We start from the raw sequence: 12,227 nt of genomic DNA on the forward strand, positions 1-12,227 counted from the left end.
ACGTTCCTTTTTTAATATATAAACTTAACAGCGTTAAAATGTTTACTTATGTTTGGTATAAAATTGATTTATTATCATTTCTAAAATGAAATCGTGCAGACAACTTTTTTTTATCCTGAATACATTTTTATTCATGATAGATTCTGGACATGTATCTTTCGCTTTCAAGTATGTAAACCTGCAACATTTTAAGCTTCGAACAGCTTCGAACGAACCACTTGTTCGATGGGACACAGTAAGGTGGCGCACGATGACACATTTTAATTAAATAAGGAAGAAGAAAGTAGGACCAAGCGAATGAGAGAGAAAGAAAGCACTTTGACAAGTGTTCCCCCTCGCTCTCTCTATCCTTCCAGTTTCTCCCGATCAGAAAAGGAATATTCGTATTTTTACAGTGAAATTGCCACCTCGAGAGAAGTGAATGGTGTGATTCAATGTCGACGTGATACGGAGGGGAAAGAAGATTCATGAACGGAAAGCTGAAAGGCATACCAGCGGAAAAAATGGTTAGTGTGAGTTGTACTTAAGCATCTCAATCTGGAAAATATGGTGTTAACTCTAACCTTGCGACGACAAAATCAATTGAAAACGATTTTGTTGTGGGCATTAAAACCAATTTAACCTCCGCTAATGTTCCGTTTAAAGCTCTGTTCAATTTCATTTTCTTTTCAGAATCTTTTTCCACGCTTTACCTGGATGTCGATAACCTCTCCTCCAATTCATTTGAAGTAATCAAACTTTCCAATTTATACATCTATTATTCTTTGTCGTCTACCCTAACCTCTAAAAATCGTAAATAAATGTACTAAACTGTATTGCAAAAGCACGATAACCATAGGCTGCCAAGCAATCATTATATCAAGTACTTTGTATCTTTAATTAATTTTTGTCCCATCCTTTAACATTTCCCCTCACCATTCATTATTCTCTTAATTGATTTCGTTCAATGTTTCTCAGTTACAAATCGTTCTTAAGGAACTAATAATAAATTTTATTTATTATATATATATATATATATATATGCATATTGTATATTGTAGGCTTGGGAATTAAATGATGCCATGGCAGAGGTTTTTCAGGGGCAATGCCACCTTTCTCTCACTGCTGGTCTTGGCCCCCGTGGCGGCCCAGGTGCTTGGAGTGCCTCAGGTCCGCATCACGTGAACCGCGCGTGGCGCGTTGACAAAATGAACACGCATCGAAAATCATGCTCTCTGGGACGATGTGGATACCTATTGATACAATGTCACCCTAATGCACCACGGGCGGCTCATATGGTACGGGCCTGAGGCGCCCCCAGCACCTGGGCCGCCACGGGGGCCGGGACGTGTGGCAGGAGAGGGGAGGCGTTGCCTCTGAATGTCGGCCGCCGGGTTCACTTAATTCCCTGATATAGGGTACTCCTAAACGATCAGACTTTAATACAGGCCTGCCCTTTACGATGCAAATACCTCCTGAAGTTCTGAAACCCGGGCACGTAACTGTTCCAATGCTACCCGTTGCGAGAGCTGTGGGAGAACTGCATGGACGGCCGCACAATCATGCAGTTCTCCCGCAGCCCATGCTGTGGTTAGCAAAGTAACAGTCCCGCGCTGGGCTGTTGCCCGGGTCCCAGAACTTCAGGAGGTATTTGCACCGTAAAGGGCAGGCCTGCTTTAAGAAAATATTCTATTTGTTGCATTGATAAAAGTGGATCGTGTAGGTTCACGAATGCTTTATTTCTGGCTTGTAGTCCTTCAAAGTTTTAAATTCGATAAATGTTTAAAATGGAATATCAAGTATGTAAACATCGCTCTAATCTGTTTGAACATGATAGCATAATGTAAACAATCGTAGGTAGGTATCAGATAACAATGGAAGTGGTAGTATCACATTGATGTTACATTGATATTCTAATAAAAAAATAGCAGATATCCACTTCACGTGTAAGCGACTTGTATGGATTACTTTATTCTGAAGCGCATCGTCACTCATACTATTGGGTGCGTTCAGCGGACTCAACCGCTACGTAGCCGCTCAGTTGCCGCTCACTGAGCTCAACGGTGATCGGCCCTGGTTCCGCTGAACGACACTTGGGAGGGTAGCGATATTTGTAGCAACTCGACACGTTCCGTAAAAGTAGCGGAGTTTATCTAAATGACGACCGCTCACTAAACGTGTTGAGCGGTGAGCAACCTAGCGGTAGCGTTCAGCGCAGAATCAGTGAGCGGCTACGTAACGGCAGAGTTGGGCATTATTCGACTAAATTGTTCTTCGACTAACCTTCGAATAATAATTCCGAATACAGTGAAGTTATTCGTTCCTCGTTATTCGTTATTCGTTATTCGAAGGACCGCCGTGGCGACTAAGCGTCACGAATAAGCCGCTTCGGCTCGAGTGTTCCCCTTGCCTCATGATACCCCCCTCGGCCCGGCCGGAGGTCTAGGGCCCCGGGGCAGTCCTTCGAATAACGAATAACGACTAAAAATTTAGTCGAATACAAATTTATTCGTTATTCTCGAATAACTTCACTTTATTCGAAATTTTTATTCGAGTTCATTCGAATAAATACTGTAAGGCCCAGTGCAGTCTGCCGCGCGCATTTCAGCAGAACATAAATTCATATGAAGCAGTTCACACGGGACGCAAAGTTTTGCGGCTACTAGGCGGTATGTTTGCGTTCGTTTTGACGAACGCACGTATTGCTTCACCGCGAACGAACGCAGCGGCAAACTGCCGCAAACCGCTCGTCTGCACCGGGCCTTATATAGAGTTTATTCTTTAAATAGTTCCATGAAAGACCATTCAGCGGCATGTCGGGTCAGGCAATTGAGTTAAGATATTAGAAGGATGTCTTCATTTTATTTTATGCTTCAATGCATTTTTTACTTCTAACACATAACGAGCAATGCATCTATTATATTCTTCCTACAAATAACCACAATAGCCGGACTGTGACAACTCATGATGATTAGAAGCTGTATTTATCACAAATAGTAAAAGAATATCGTTTCCATATTCTTAACTAGCTAAATACACCTGCGCTTCGCTTAGGGCCTGAGATATTAAGGACTCCATGAAAACACATTTCACCCATTTTCACCACCCCCTTAGATTGATTAGAACAAAATCCTGAAATTGGTTGTTAGGCATTTATGTGGGTAACCTTTTGAAGTAAAAACCAAATTCATATATATTGGGCCTAAGAGATTTTGAGGTATCCGAGAAAATACATTTATTACCCCTTTTCACCTCCTTGGGGATGGAATTTTAAAATCTTTCCTTAGTGGGTGCGTACGCCATGAAACTAATGTACCTTCCAAACATCACGTTCCTAGTTTGAGCTGGACGTTGATGAGTCAGTTAGTTAGTCAGGACTTCTTCTTTTATAAATATGGATTGCAACAGGAAAACAGTTTTGTAATTGTATTTGTTAAATCCGTTGCCCCAGAGTAATAATACTTAAATCGTGCAACGATATTTACTTTATTCTATTAACTCTTCAACATCAAGACCAAGACTGAACAACCGACCAGGCTAGGTCATGTAGTCTCAGGTAGAACAACTGCAAGAGCTTCTGTTATCTAAAGCGATTTCCGCAAGAAAGGGTTTGGGAAGGTACATACCTACAGATGAGAGAAAAAATAAAGTAGCTAAGTACTTCAGGTGTACAATCTTGGAATAGGACTCAAAGAAGTGGCTGCTGATAATGAGTTGCATGCACATTTATGGCTTTACATGTAAAACTTGAAGGGCTTTTTTTGGAATTGGAACTGTTCTGATGGGGTAAAACGAAAATAGTTCGCGAAAGAAATTTTTACCATATATAGCCAAGATGACTCTTCTGCACATATACATGTGTAAATATATATGATATGTATATACGTTCATTTATTTATGTTTGAGTACATTAAATTTTTCATTAAAGATTCCAGATTATTTTAAAATTCTTTGGCCCTGTTTTCCCACAACATTTTTCATTCAACACCTTCAATTTGTAATTTTGAAGTATTTTTAACTATTGTTTTTGGATATTCCTTGTAACTCTCGGGAAAATAGTATTTTTGTATTTCTGTATATCATCACTTATAAGTTTCATGTTCCATCAAATAGGAAGGAGTGCATTTTTGTCATTATTATACTTAAATTCTGTTTTAAACTTTTACATAAAATACTTCTTCATACAGCAGTGACAAAACAGAGTTTAATTATTTATTAATAAAATTTGTGTGATATCCTATATTAGGTTTATTAAAAATTTTCACTCAAATGAAAAAAATATTTGAAATACATTACCATGTAAAATTATTTCATTATTTTTGGATATTTATTATTTCAAAATTATTAAAACTTTTGAAAAATAGTTTTATTTGAAGCTAATTATTGGAAATACTAAAAAAACATTCAAAAAAAGAATACTAATATATCATACTATTGCTGTTCAAAAATGGTCCTAGTCTTCCTAAATTTCGACTTTTCTTTAAGCCTAATTTGAAATAGATTTTTTTGTAATTGTTGAATGCACACAAAATAGCATGCGAATGAAATGCAATGGAATTTTTTTTTAAGCTAAAAGACATACAATCAAATATTCTGCATTAATAGTAGATATTTTGTTCATTTAGGTGTAGGGAAAATAATTTAATAGTCAATTTCTTATTTTAAGTAAAATCACATTCGTTTCATTTAAACAATTCTTATCTATAATAAAACCTCACAATAACGTGAAACGGTATCTGTTTGTCTGTTCTTCTTTCACGCCTAAATGGCTGAACGGATTTCAATGAAATTTTGAATATATATTACATGCGTCCTAGATTAGATTATAGACTATTTTTTTAGCGTTTTTTATTTTGTAAACATAAATAATTCCCAGGTGAAACCGGGTAACGGGTCAGCTAGTTAGAAATAAAGTACAATGACTGTAAGACAGTACTATATAAAGAAATTACAGTTTAATTTTCTAGACAGCAGTTATGAATTATTCATCAACATAATCCAACACAATGTACAGCTTGAGAGCAAGAGAATCTCTTATATGGCAATACTGTTTCAATATGTTTAATAGTATCGCGGGTGGAGGTGATTCTGTTGCGCTGCATGGAATATCAATTAATTGGTCCAACAATTTTTTAAATTTGATAAACACATTATTTTGATCGCCACTGTCACACCCGTGGTGATGTATTTATTACTAATTATATAAGACATATTTATCTTACTAATAGCATATTTTATATAAGAAGAAAGTTGATCGACACAGACATTTAATTTTCTACAGGTAACTTAAAGTTGCTCGCAGTAAGAATCTTCTGCATGGTCATTTTAGAATAATGATGTGTGTACATAGAGCATAGAATAGAATTTATCTCAAGTTACAGGAGGAAAATGTTAATTCCAATATCTTTCTCTTAATCGTTGTAAAAGCTGGAACACAGTAAATCTAAACAAAGTTAAAAAAAAATTTGAAAAATTAGTCACATTTAAAAATTGTTGAAACGCCAAGTCCAAAGTCCAAAAATGTTAATCCCAATATCTTTCCCTTAATCGTTGTAAAAGCTGGAACACAGTAAATCTAAACAAAGTTAAAGTAATTTTTGAAAAATTAGTCACATTTAAAAATTTTTGTAACGCCAAGTCCAAAGTCCAAAAATGTTAATCCCAATATCTTTCCCTTAATCGTTGTAAAAGCTGGAACACAGTAAATCTAAACAAAGTTAAAGTAATTTTTGAAAAATTAGTCACATTTAAAAATTGTTGTAACGCCAAGTCCAAGAAAGACATTGATAAATCATAACAAAGACTGAATTTTATGGCGAATAAATGCAGCCAAACACAAATAAGAAGACTGTTTGAATAAAAGTGTTCAACCTGAAAATATAAGCTAGATTTTAAGAGCCACGGAAGAAGCCATGCGTTCTTGAGAAAAATATGAAACTCGGAATGGAATTTATACTAAAATATTTGCGGAAAGATATGTCTTTCTGAAAGAGCACTGTCGACATAGATGAATACAAATTTTATCTCGTTATATAAAAGCTCGTAGAGGAACCAAGTGATTTCTAATCACCCCTAATGAATACGATTTAAATTCTGTAGATTAAATTAAAAATTTGTATCCTGTTAGTATTCATAATGAGGAAAATTAAAGACAACATTTCAAGAGAAATGGACAAAGCGGTTGTATATTTGTATTGATTAAGTCGATACAGATTCAGGTTGAAAGTATTGAGGCGAGATAAGGCTATCCTATTAAATATTATCTTTGAGTTTTATCAAATATCATCTGAAATAATTGATGGATGATGTATATCGTGATTGATTTCCCAATGTTCTTTTAGTTTTGGTTTGGTTCATACGGTCAGTATATTGTTGGTGGAAGAAATACAGCAAAGTTGTAAAAACAGTAGGGGTGAAAGTGTGTGGGATTTGTGAGTGTCAGGTGTTAAAATGCTGGGAGCACATTCAACATTGTTTCATTTTTCACTTTGATTAAATGAGAAGAGCATTGTTCTGTAATAATTTCAGATAAATTACTTTGCGCACTTCTCAGGTGTACATTATTATTCTAAAATTACCAGATACTGAATTTGAAGTGCGACCTACTGTAATTTTAATCCTCACTAAAGAATTAGTAATTAGGAGAAAACTATAAAGGCTTATACTCGAACGTACTCTAAATACAACATGTTGTTCTGCAGGTTCCGATGCCATGGAGAAATTTCCACTGAAGGGTACAAATTTGTCGAACAATACAATCCCACAGAATTATCAGAATACTTTAACAACATACCAGTCAGTTGATAGAAAAGTAAGATTAAGGCTGGACTACAGAACAGTGTAATGATAAAGCACCGAATATAGAAAGGAATACTATATCCATCACTGTGGATGTTTGCAGGTGGAAAATTCGGATGATACATATTTCGTAGAGGATGCGCGATTGCGGAATCGAACTGCTGGACGCGATACCAATTTGAGCAGTGACGACGACATGCTGGAAGTTAATAACGTAGGTTCTCATCACGGCGAGAATACTGTTCTTTCAGAACACGTTCGTATCGACGATGCTTCCTCTCACAGTGAGTAATGCGTCCTGCCGCCATTCCTTGCGCCATTTGTAAAGATTCCAAACGTCTGTGTTTCATCTGGTTCTCTGTATTATCAGTTTCAGTTGATTCCGATGATATCCCTGGCATCGGTCAATACGATGACTTTCACACTATTGATTGGCAGCGAGATATTGCCCGGGATAGAATGCGACACCGGTATATCGTGAAGAAAAAGCATGACTCTATTTGGGGTTTAATCCAAGGGGCACACGATGCATGGTCTGGATGGCTCTGTGTCTTGTTGGTTGGCTTCTTTACAGGAGTCGCAGCAGGTATCATAGACATTGGGGCTTCCTGGATGACTGATCTGAAATTTGGCATATGTCCTCAAGCCTTTTGGCTAAATAAAGAACAATGCTGCTGGAGTTACAATGAGACAACTTTTGATGGTGGTAACTGTTCTCAGGTATATCCGGTTTATTTTTTTTTAATATGTTTACACCGCCTGAATGTTAGCCGTTCGTTATTTATTTTAGTGGTGGACATGGCCCGAAGTATTCAGCCAATCGAAAGAAGGTGCAGGGCCTTACATGATCTCGTACATGTTCTACATCGCTTGGGCTCTTCTGTTTGCTTCCCTCTCTGCTTCGTTAGTAAGAATGTTTGCTCCTTATGCTTGTGGCTCTGGTATACCTGAGGTACGTACAGGAAAAAGATCAAAACTGAGGAGTATAATAATGGGTCTACTTCTGAAAGGGACCGGTGGCCGATCGGGATGAAACTTGGTGGGTATTACGAGGGGTATGGAAAGACCCCAAATATAAAATTTTAGCTTCGGTAATTAATGCATTGAAAAGATACAGGGGTAATTGTGTATAAAAGGGTAGACCTTACCGATCTTGTTTAATCACTTTACCACGGTCCCCCCTTAACCCGCCGGCAAGCGCGCGTGTGTACTCAGTACACGGAGGTCAGTTTTTGGCTGAAAAAGCTGTTTTACCGGGATCTATTCTACCCAGCGCCCCTATGTAGTCTTCCAGCGGACATTTTTGCATAATGCTACGTACTTGTCAGGTTCAAATTTAGTTTGGAATGTGAGTGAGTTTGGCGATGCTAAAAATGAGACTGAGGCTACAAAATTTAAAAATGGAAAAATTGGGGGACGGGAGGGTTCCCGGGTAAGGGGGCCTGCACTAACACCCAAAAAAATTTCCCCTCCCAAAAAATTAACAATATTCTTTATTAATATTTCGGAAACTAATAAATACCCGAAGCTACAATTTTAGATTTAGAGTCCACACCCCCTCCCCACCCCTCCCCCCGAACTTCATCTCGATCGGCCACCGGTTCCTGTCGGAATAATATCCATAATATTTTCTGAATCATCATACTTTGAAATCGCTTTCTAGATAAAGACCATTTTAAGTGGATTTATTATTCGCGGATATTTGGGGAAATGGACACTGATCATTAAATCAGTAGGCCTGATTCTGTCAGTCTCTGCAGGTTTGAACTTGGGCAAGGAAGGGCCAATGGTTCACATAGCCTGTTGTATTGGAAATATATTTTCTTATCTCTTTCCAAAATACGGTAGAAATGAGGCGAAGAAAAGAGAGATATTATCGGCAGCAGCCGCTGCAGGAGTCTCGGTAGCTTTTGGTGCCCCAATTGGAGGTGTGCTGTTCAGTCTTGAAGAGGTGCGTGGTGGAAGAAAGGAATTTTTAGAAACGTCAAAAAATGAGAACGAAGTGCCAGTAGTTGTATAAAAATTTGCAATATTTGTTCCACAGGTAAGTTATTACTTTCCCCTGAAGACGTTGTGGCGATCGTTCTTCTGTGCCCTGATAGCTGCTTTCATTCTGCGGTCAATAAATCCCTTTGGTAATGAGCACTCGGTGCTTTTCTACGTGGAATACAACAAGCCTTGGATATTTTTTGAATTAATACCGTTCGTTATGCTTGGAATAATTGGTGTAAGTTCTCTTCGCTCTAACCTTTCTTCCGCGATCAAAGGACCGTTTTAAGATGTCACTTTTGTTTTTAGGGGGTAATTGCCACTTTGTTCATCAAAGCAAATCTGTTCTGGTGCCGATATCGTAAAACTTCCAAATTAGGCCAGTACCCGGTTACCGAAGTCTTGATAGTGACAGTCGCAACTGCCGTCATTGGATATCCAAACCCGTACACACGCATGAGTACAAGTCAACTCATATATCTATTATTCAGTCAGTGCGGGGGATCCAACGCAGACATTTTATGGTCCGTAAGAAACCAACCTGTTTCTCGTTTCTTACTTAAGTACTCCTCCTCTGATGTACAAGAAATATTCTGCTTCTCTCCCGTGCAGCGATTATAATAGAAACTTCACCGCTGTAAAGTCAGCGATCGAGATCGCAGCAGCTGGGCCTGGGGTCTACAAGGCGATATGCCTTCTGGTGTTGGCGTTGATTCTAAAGCTTGCGTTGACAATATTCACGTTCGGTATGAAAGTACCTTGTGGATTATTTATTCCATCCCTTTGTTTGGGGGCGATTATGGGCCGCATTGTCGGCATCGGAATGGAACAGCTTGCGTACAATTATCCACGTATCTGGATGTTCAGCGAAGAATGTTCAACCGGCGTGGACTGCATCACCCCCGGATTATACGCGATGGTCGGCGCTGCGGCAGTCCTCGGCGGTGTTACTAGAATGACCGTTTCTCTGGTCGTGATAATGTTTGAACTAACCGGAGGAGTGCGATACATCGTGCCCTTGATGGCGGCCGCAATGGCGAGTAAATGGGTCGGCGATGCCCTTGGAAAGCAGGGTATCTACGACGCCCACATAGGCCTGAACGGGTATCCGTTCCTCGACAGCAAAGACGAGTTTCAACATACCACTCTAGCGGCTGACGTCATGCAGCCTAAGTAATTACCTTATTCACCTGCTTCAGATATCCCGACGTTCTCGCCGCCTTATATCCTCTTGGCTCAATCCTTCGCTGACAAACTTAACTTTCTTCTTCTAGGCGTAACGAAGCTCTTCATGTGCTTACTCAGGACTCGATGACAGTGGAGGATGTAGAGAATTTATTAAAAGAAACAGAACACAATGGTTTTCCTGTGATAGTCTCTAAAGAATCGCAGTATCTTGTTGGTTTTGTCCTTCGTAGAGATCTGAACCTTGCTATTGCAAATACCAAACGTATGACAGAAGAGATCACCGGGCAGTCGCTGGTTATATTCACAAATGGGAATAATATTCAAAGTCATTCCCCGCCGCCCCTTAAGTTGAAAAAGATTCTGGACATGGCCCCGATCACAATCACGGACCAAACACCCATGGAGACTGTTGTCGACATGTTCAGGAAGCTGGGTTTGAGGCAAACACTTGTCACGCATAATGGGTACGTACATTTTATATTTCAGCCCCGTTATCCCCCTCCGTGTGCAAAATTATTCTCCCCCCTCATTGATTTACGTCTGCCTAATTTCATTATCACGTTTGTCCGTACAGTCGACTTCTGGGAGTCATCACGAAAAAGGACGTATTAAGACACGTGAAGCAGCTTGACAATGAAGATCCCAATTCTGTATTGTTTAATTAAAGAAATGTATATAACAAATATATATGAGAGATAGAGAAAATGTTTTATAATGCGTAGTCTCGACCGGAAAATTAGACACACTGTGCCGACAGTGTGACTTTTTATATTTTCATATAATTATTAATTAGAGGTACTTTAAGTTATAAGATGATTAAGGATAAACCAACGAGTAGCCAATGTATTTCCAGCTAACCGCAGTACGCTGATTCCGCATATTTTATTGCGCCACGATTCGACCTAACTCGTATATTCTGCGTGTCCGTGAACGAGTTCTTCGTTTAACGTTTTCGTAGTTCCGAATAGACTTTTCGCTTTCATTGTTATTCTGTGCGAGCACCTCGCAAAATGTTCGACCTTATTAAGTATTAGTGGCTACTAACTCTCACTATACGAAAGGGGAGGAACATCCATATCGTAAAGTTTAAATCAAGGTAACTGTTCTCTAGAGGATCTATTGAATAAGCAATAGACCAAACTCTAATGCACGCATATAATACAACGTGTCGTGCACATAGAATGGCGCGCTTCACATTCTGTTAAATATAATTAAAATAGTTTCAAAGCCACTTTCAATGTCAGAAATTAAAAAAAAAAAAAACAGTAATCATGGTTGATACTTGAATACGAAGAATCGTGATAACTTTATTTTATAAATCGTTGATGTTACGGATACACGAGCTTATAAAATACTTCGAACACGTATTATACATACACATTCACACGCTCACGGGTCTCTGTACGTACGATAGTTACTATTTATGATTTGTTTGTACAAAGATTTCAATTGAAAAATGAAACGATCGATCGTCCACGATCTATTTTCCGGCTCATTAAGGAGCTGAATAATTATTTTAAAAAAATTTAGCAACAGGCAATTAGGGAAATTTGTATCTGTAATCGACGATGTTGATTCTTAATATAGGTATGTATATATGGAAATACGGTGCGCGAGCATGCAATTTATATATATATATATATATATATGTACACACACACAAGTATTTTATGAATATCGAGGTTACACACATGCATCGCAATATTAATATATACCGATGTCAGACTACCAATGTAAAGTTAAATATTGTTTAAATAACAGTGATAAATTTACAATACATTACATAAAAGCATCGATGCGGAGTGTTTACTTTCATTTCGATTTAAAAAAAAAAAAAAACGCACAAACGAATGCTGTAAAGCGTAAGACAGTAATTGCCTGCGTAATCGATCTCAGAGTTGCCGAATAAGCAAAACATGTTCCACGCCATAGGCAATGGGCGATTTAACATATAACACTGGGTGATTGAATATATCGCCTCAATGGTGGCGAAAATTGTGCACCAGCGAAATATTTCGCCCGACGAAAAGCATTGGACGAATCAATAAATATTTGGAAGCCAGTCCACATTGAAAGCCGCATAGCCCGAGGAAATGGGGCCTTCCACTTCAGACATAAATTTGTTTAAAGAGAGAACCATAGAAGAACCACTACACTTGTCGCGACGGGATATGAGTCCCTGCCGTGGATAACGGAGGAACTAAAGCCTCTAAAATAAAAGGGAAGGAGGTTGGGTGTACAATTTTCTAGACGGCTTCGGGAGACGAAAGAGA

General features: G+C 38.5%; 1 protein-coding gene across 3 annotated transcripts; it reads left to right on the top strand.

Moving 5' to 3' along the window:
* Positions 1 to 296: 296 nt before the first annotated feature.
* On the top strand, positions 297 to 10,825 carry Clc-c (chloride channel protein 3). Of its 3 annotated transcripts, XM_076811539.1 has the most exons (12): positions 297 to 506; positions 673 to 728; positions 6,681 to 6,790; positions 6,881 to 7,061; positions 7,148 to 7,497; positions 7,568 to 7,729; positions 8,441 to 8,728; positions 8,822 to 9,004; positions 9,076 to 9,290; positions 9,379 to 9,939; positions 10,041 to 10,418; positions 10,529 to 10,825. In XM_076811539.1, exons 3-12 carry the CDS (start codon positions 6,692 to 6,694, stop codon positions 10,617 to 10,619), a joined length of 2,508 nt encoding a protein of 835 aa, XP_076667654.1. In that variant the 5' UTR covers positions 297 to 506; positions 673 to 728; positions 6,681 to 6,691; the 3' UTR covers positions 10,620 to 10,825. The 3 variants fall into 3 exon arrangements, with proteins under 3 accessions (XP_076667654.1, XP_076667653.1, XP_076667652.1); XM_076811538.1 differs by lacking the exon at positions 673 to 728 and having other exon boundaries at positions 297 to 512; XM_076811537.1 differs by lacking the exon at positions 673 to 728.
* The last annotated feature ends 1,402 nt before the right edge of the window (positions 10,826 to 12,227 follow it).

Source organism: Andrena cerasifolii, chromosome 4, assembly GCF_050908995.1.
Source record: "Andrena cerasifolii isolate SP2316 chromosome 4, iyAndCera1_principal, whole genome shotgun sequence".
Classification (NCBI taxonomy): domain Eukaryota; kingdom Metazoa; phylum Arthropoda; class Insecta; order Hymenoptera; family Andrenidae; genus Andrena; species Andrena cerasifolii.

Coding starts and splice junctions, on each gene's coding strand:
- Clc-c (XM_076811538.1), top strand. CDS start 6,692: ATGGAGAAATTTCCACTGAAGGGTACAAATTTGTCGAACAATACAATC. Junction 7,498..7,567: donor ATGGTGGTAACTGTTCTCAG/GTATATCCGGTT, acceptor TATTTATTTTAG/TGGTGGACATGGCCCGAAGT. Junction 10,419..10,528: donor ACACTTGTCACGCATAATGG/GTACGTACATTT, acceptor TTGTCCGTACAG/TCGACTTCTGGGAGTCATCA.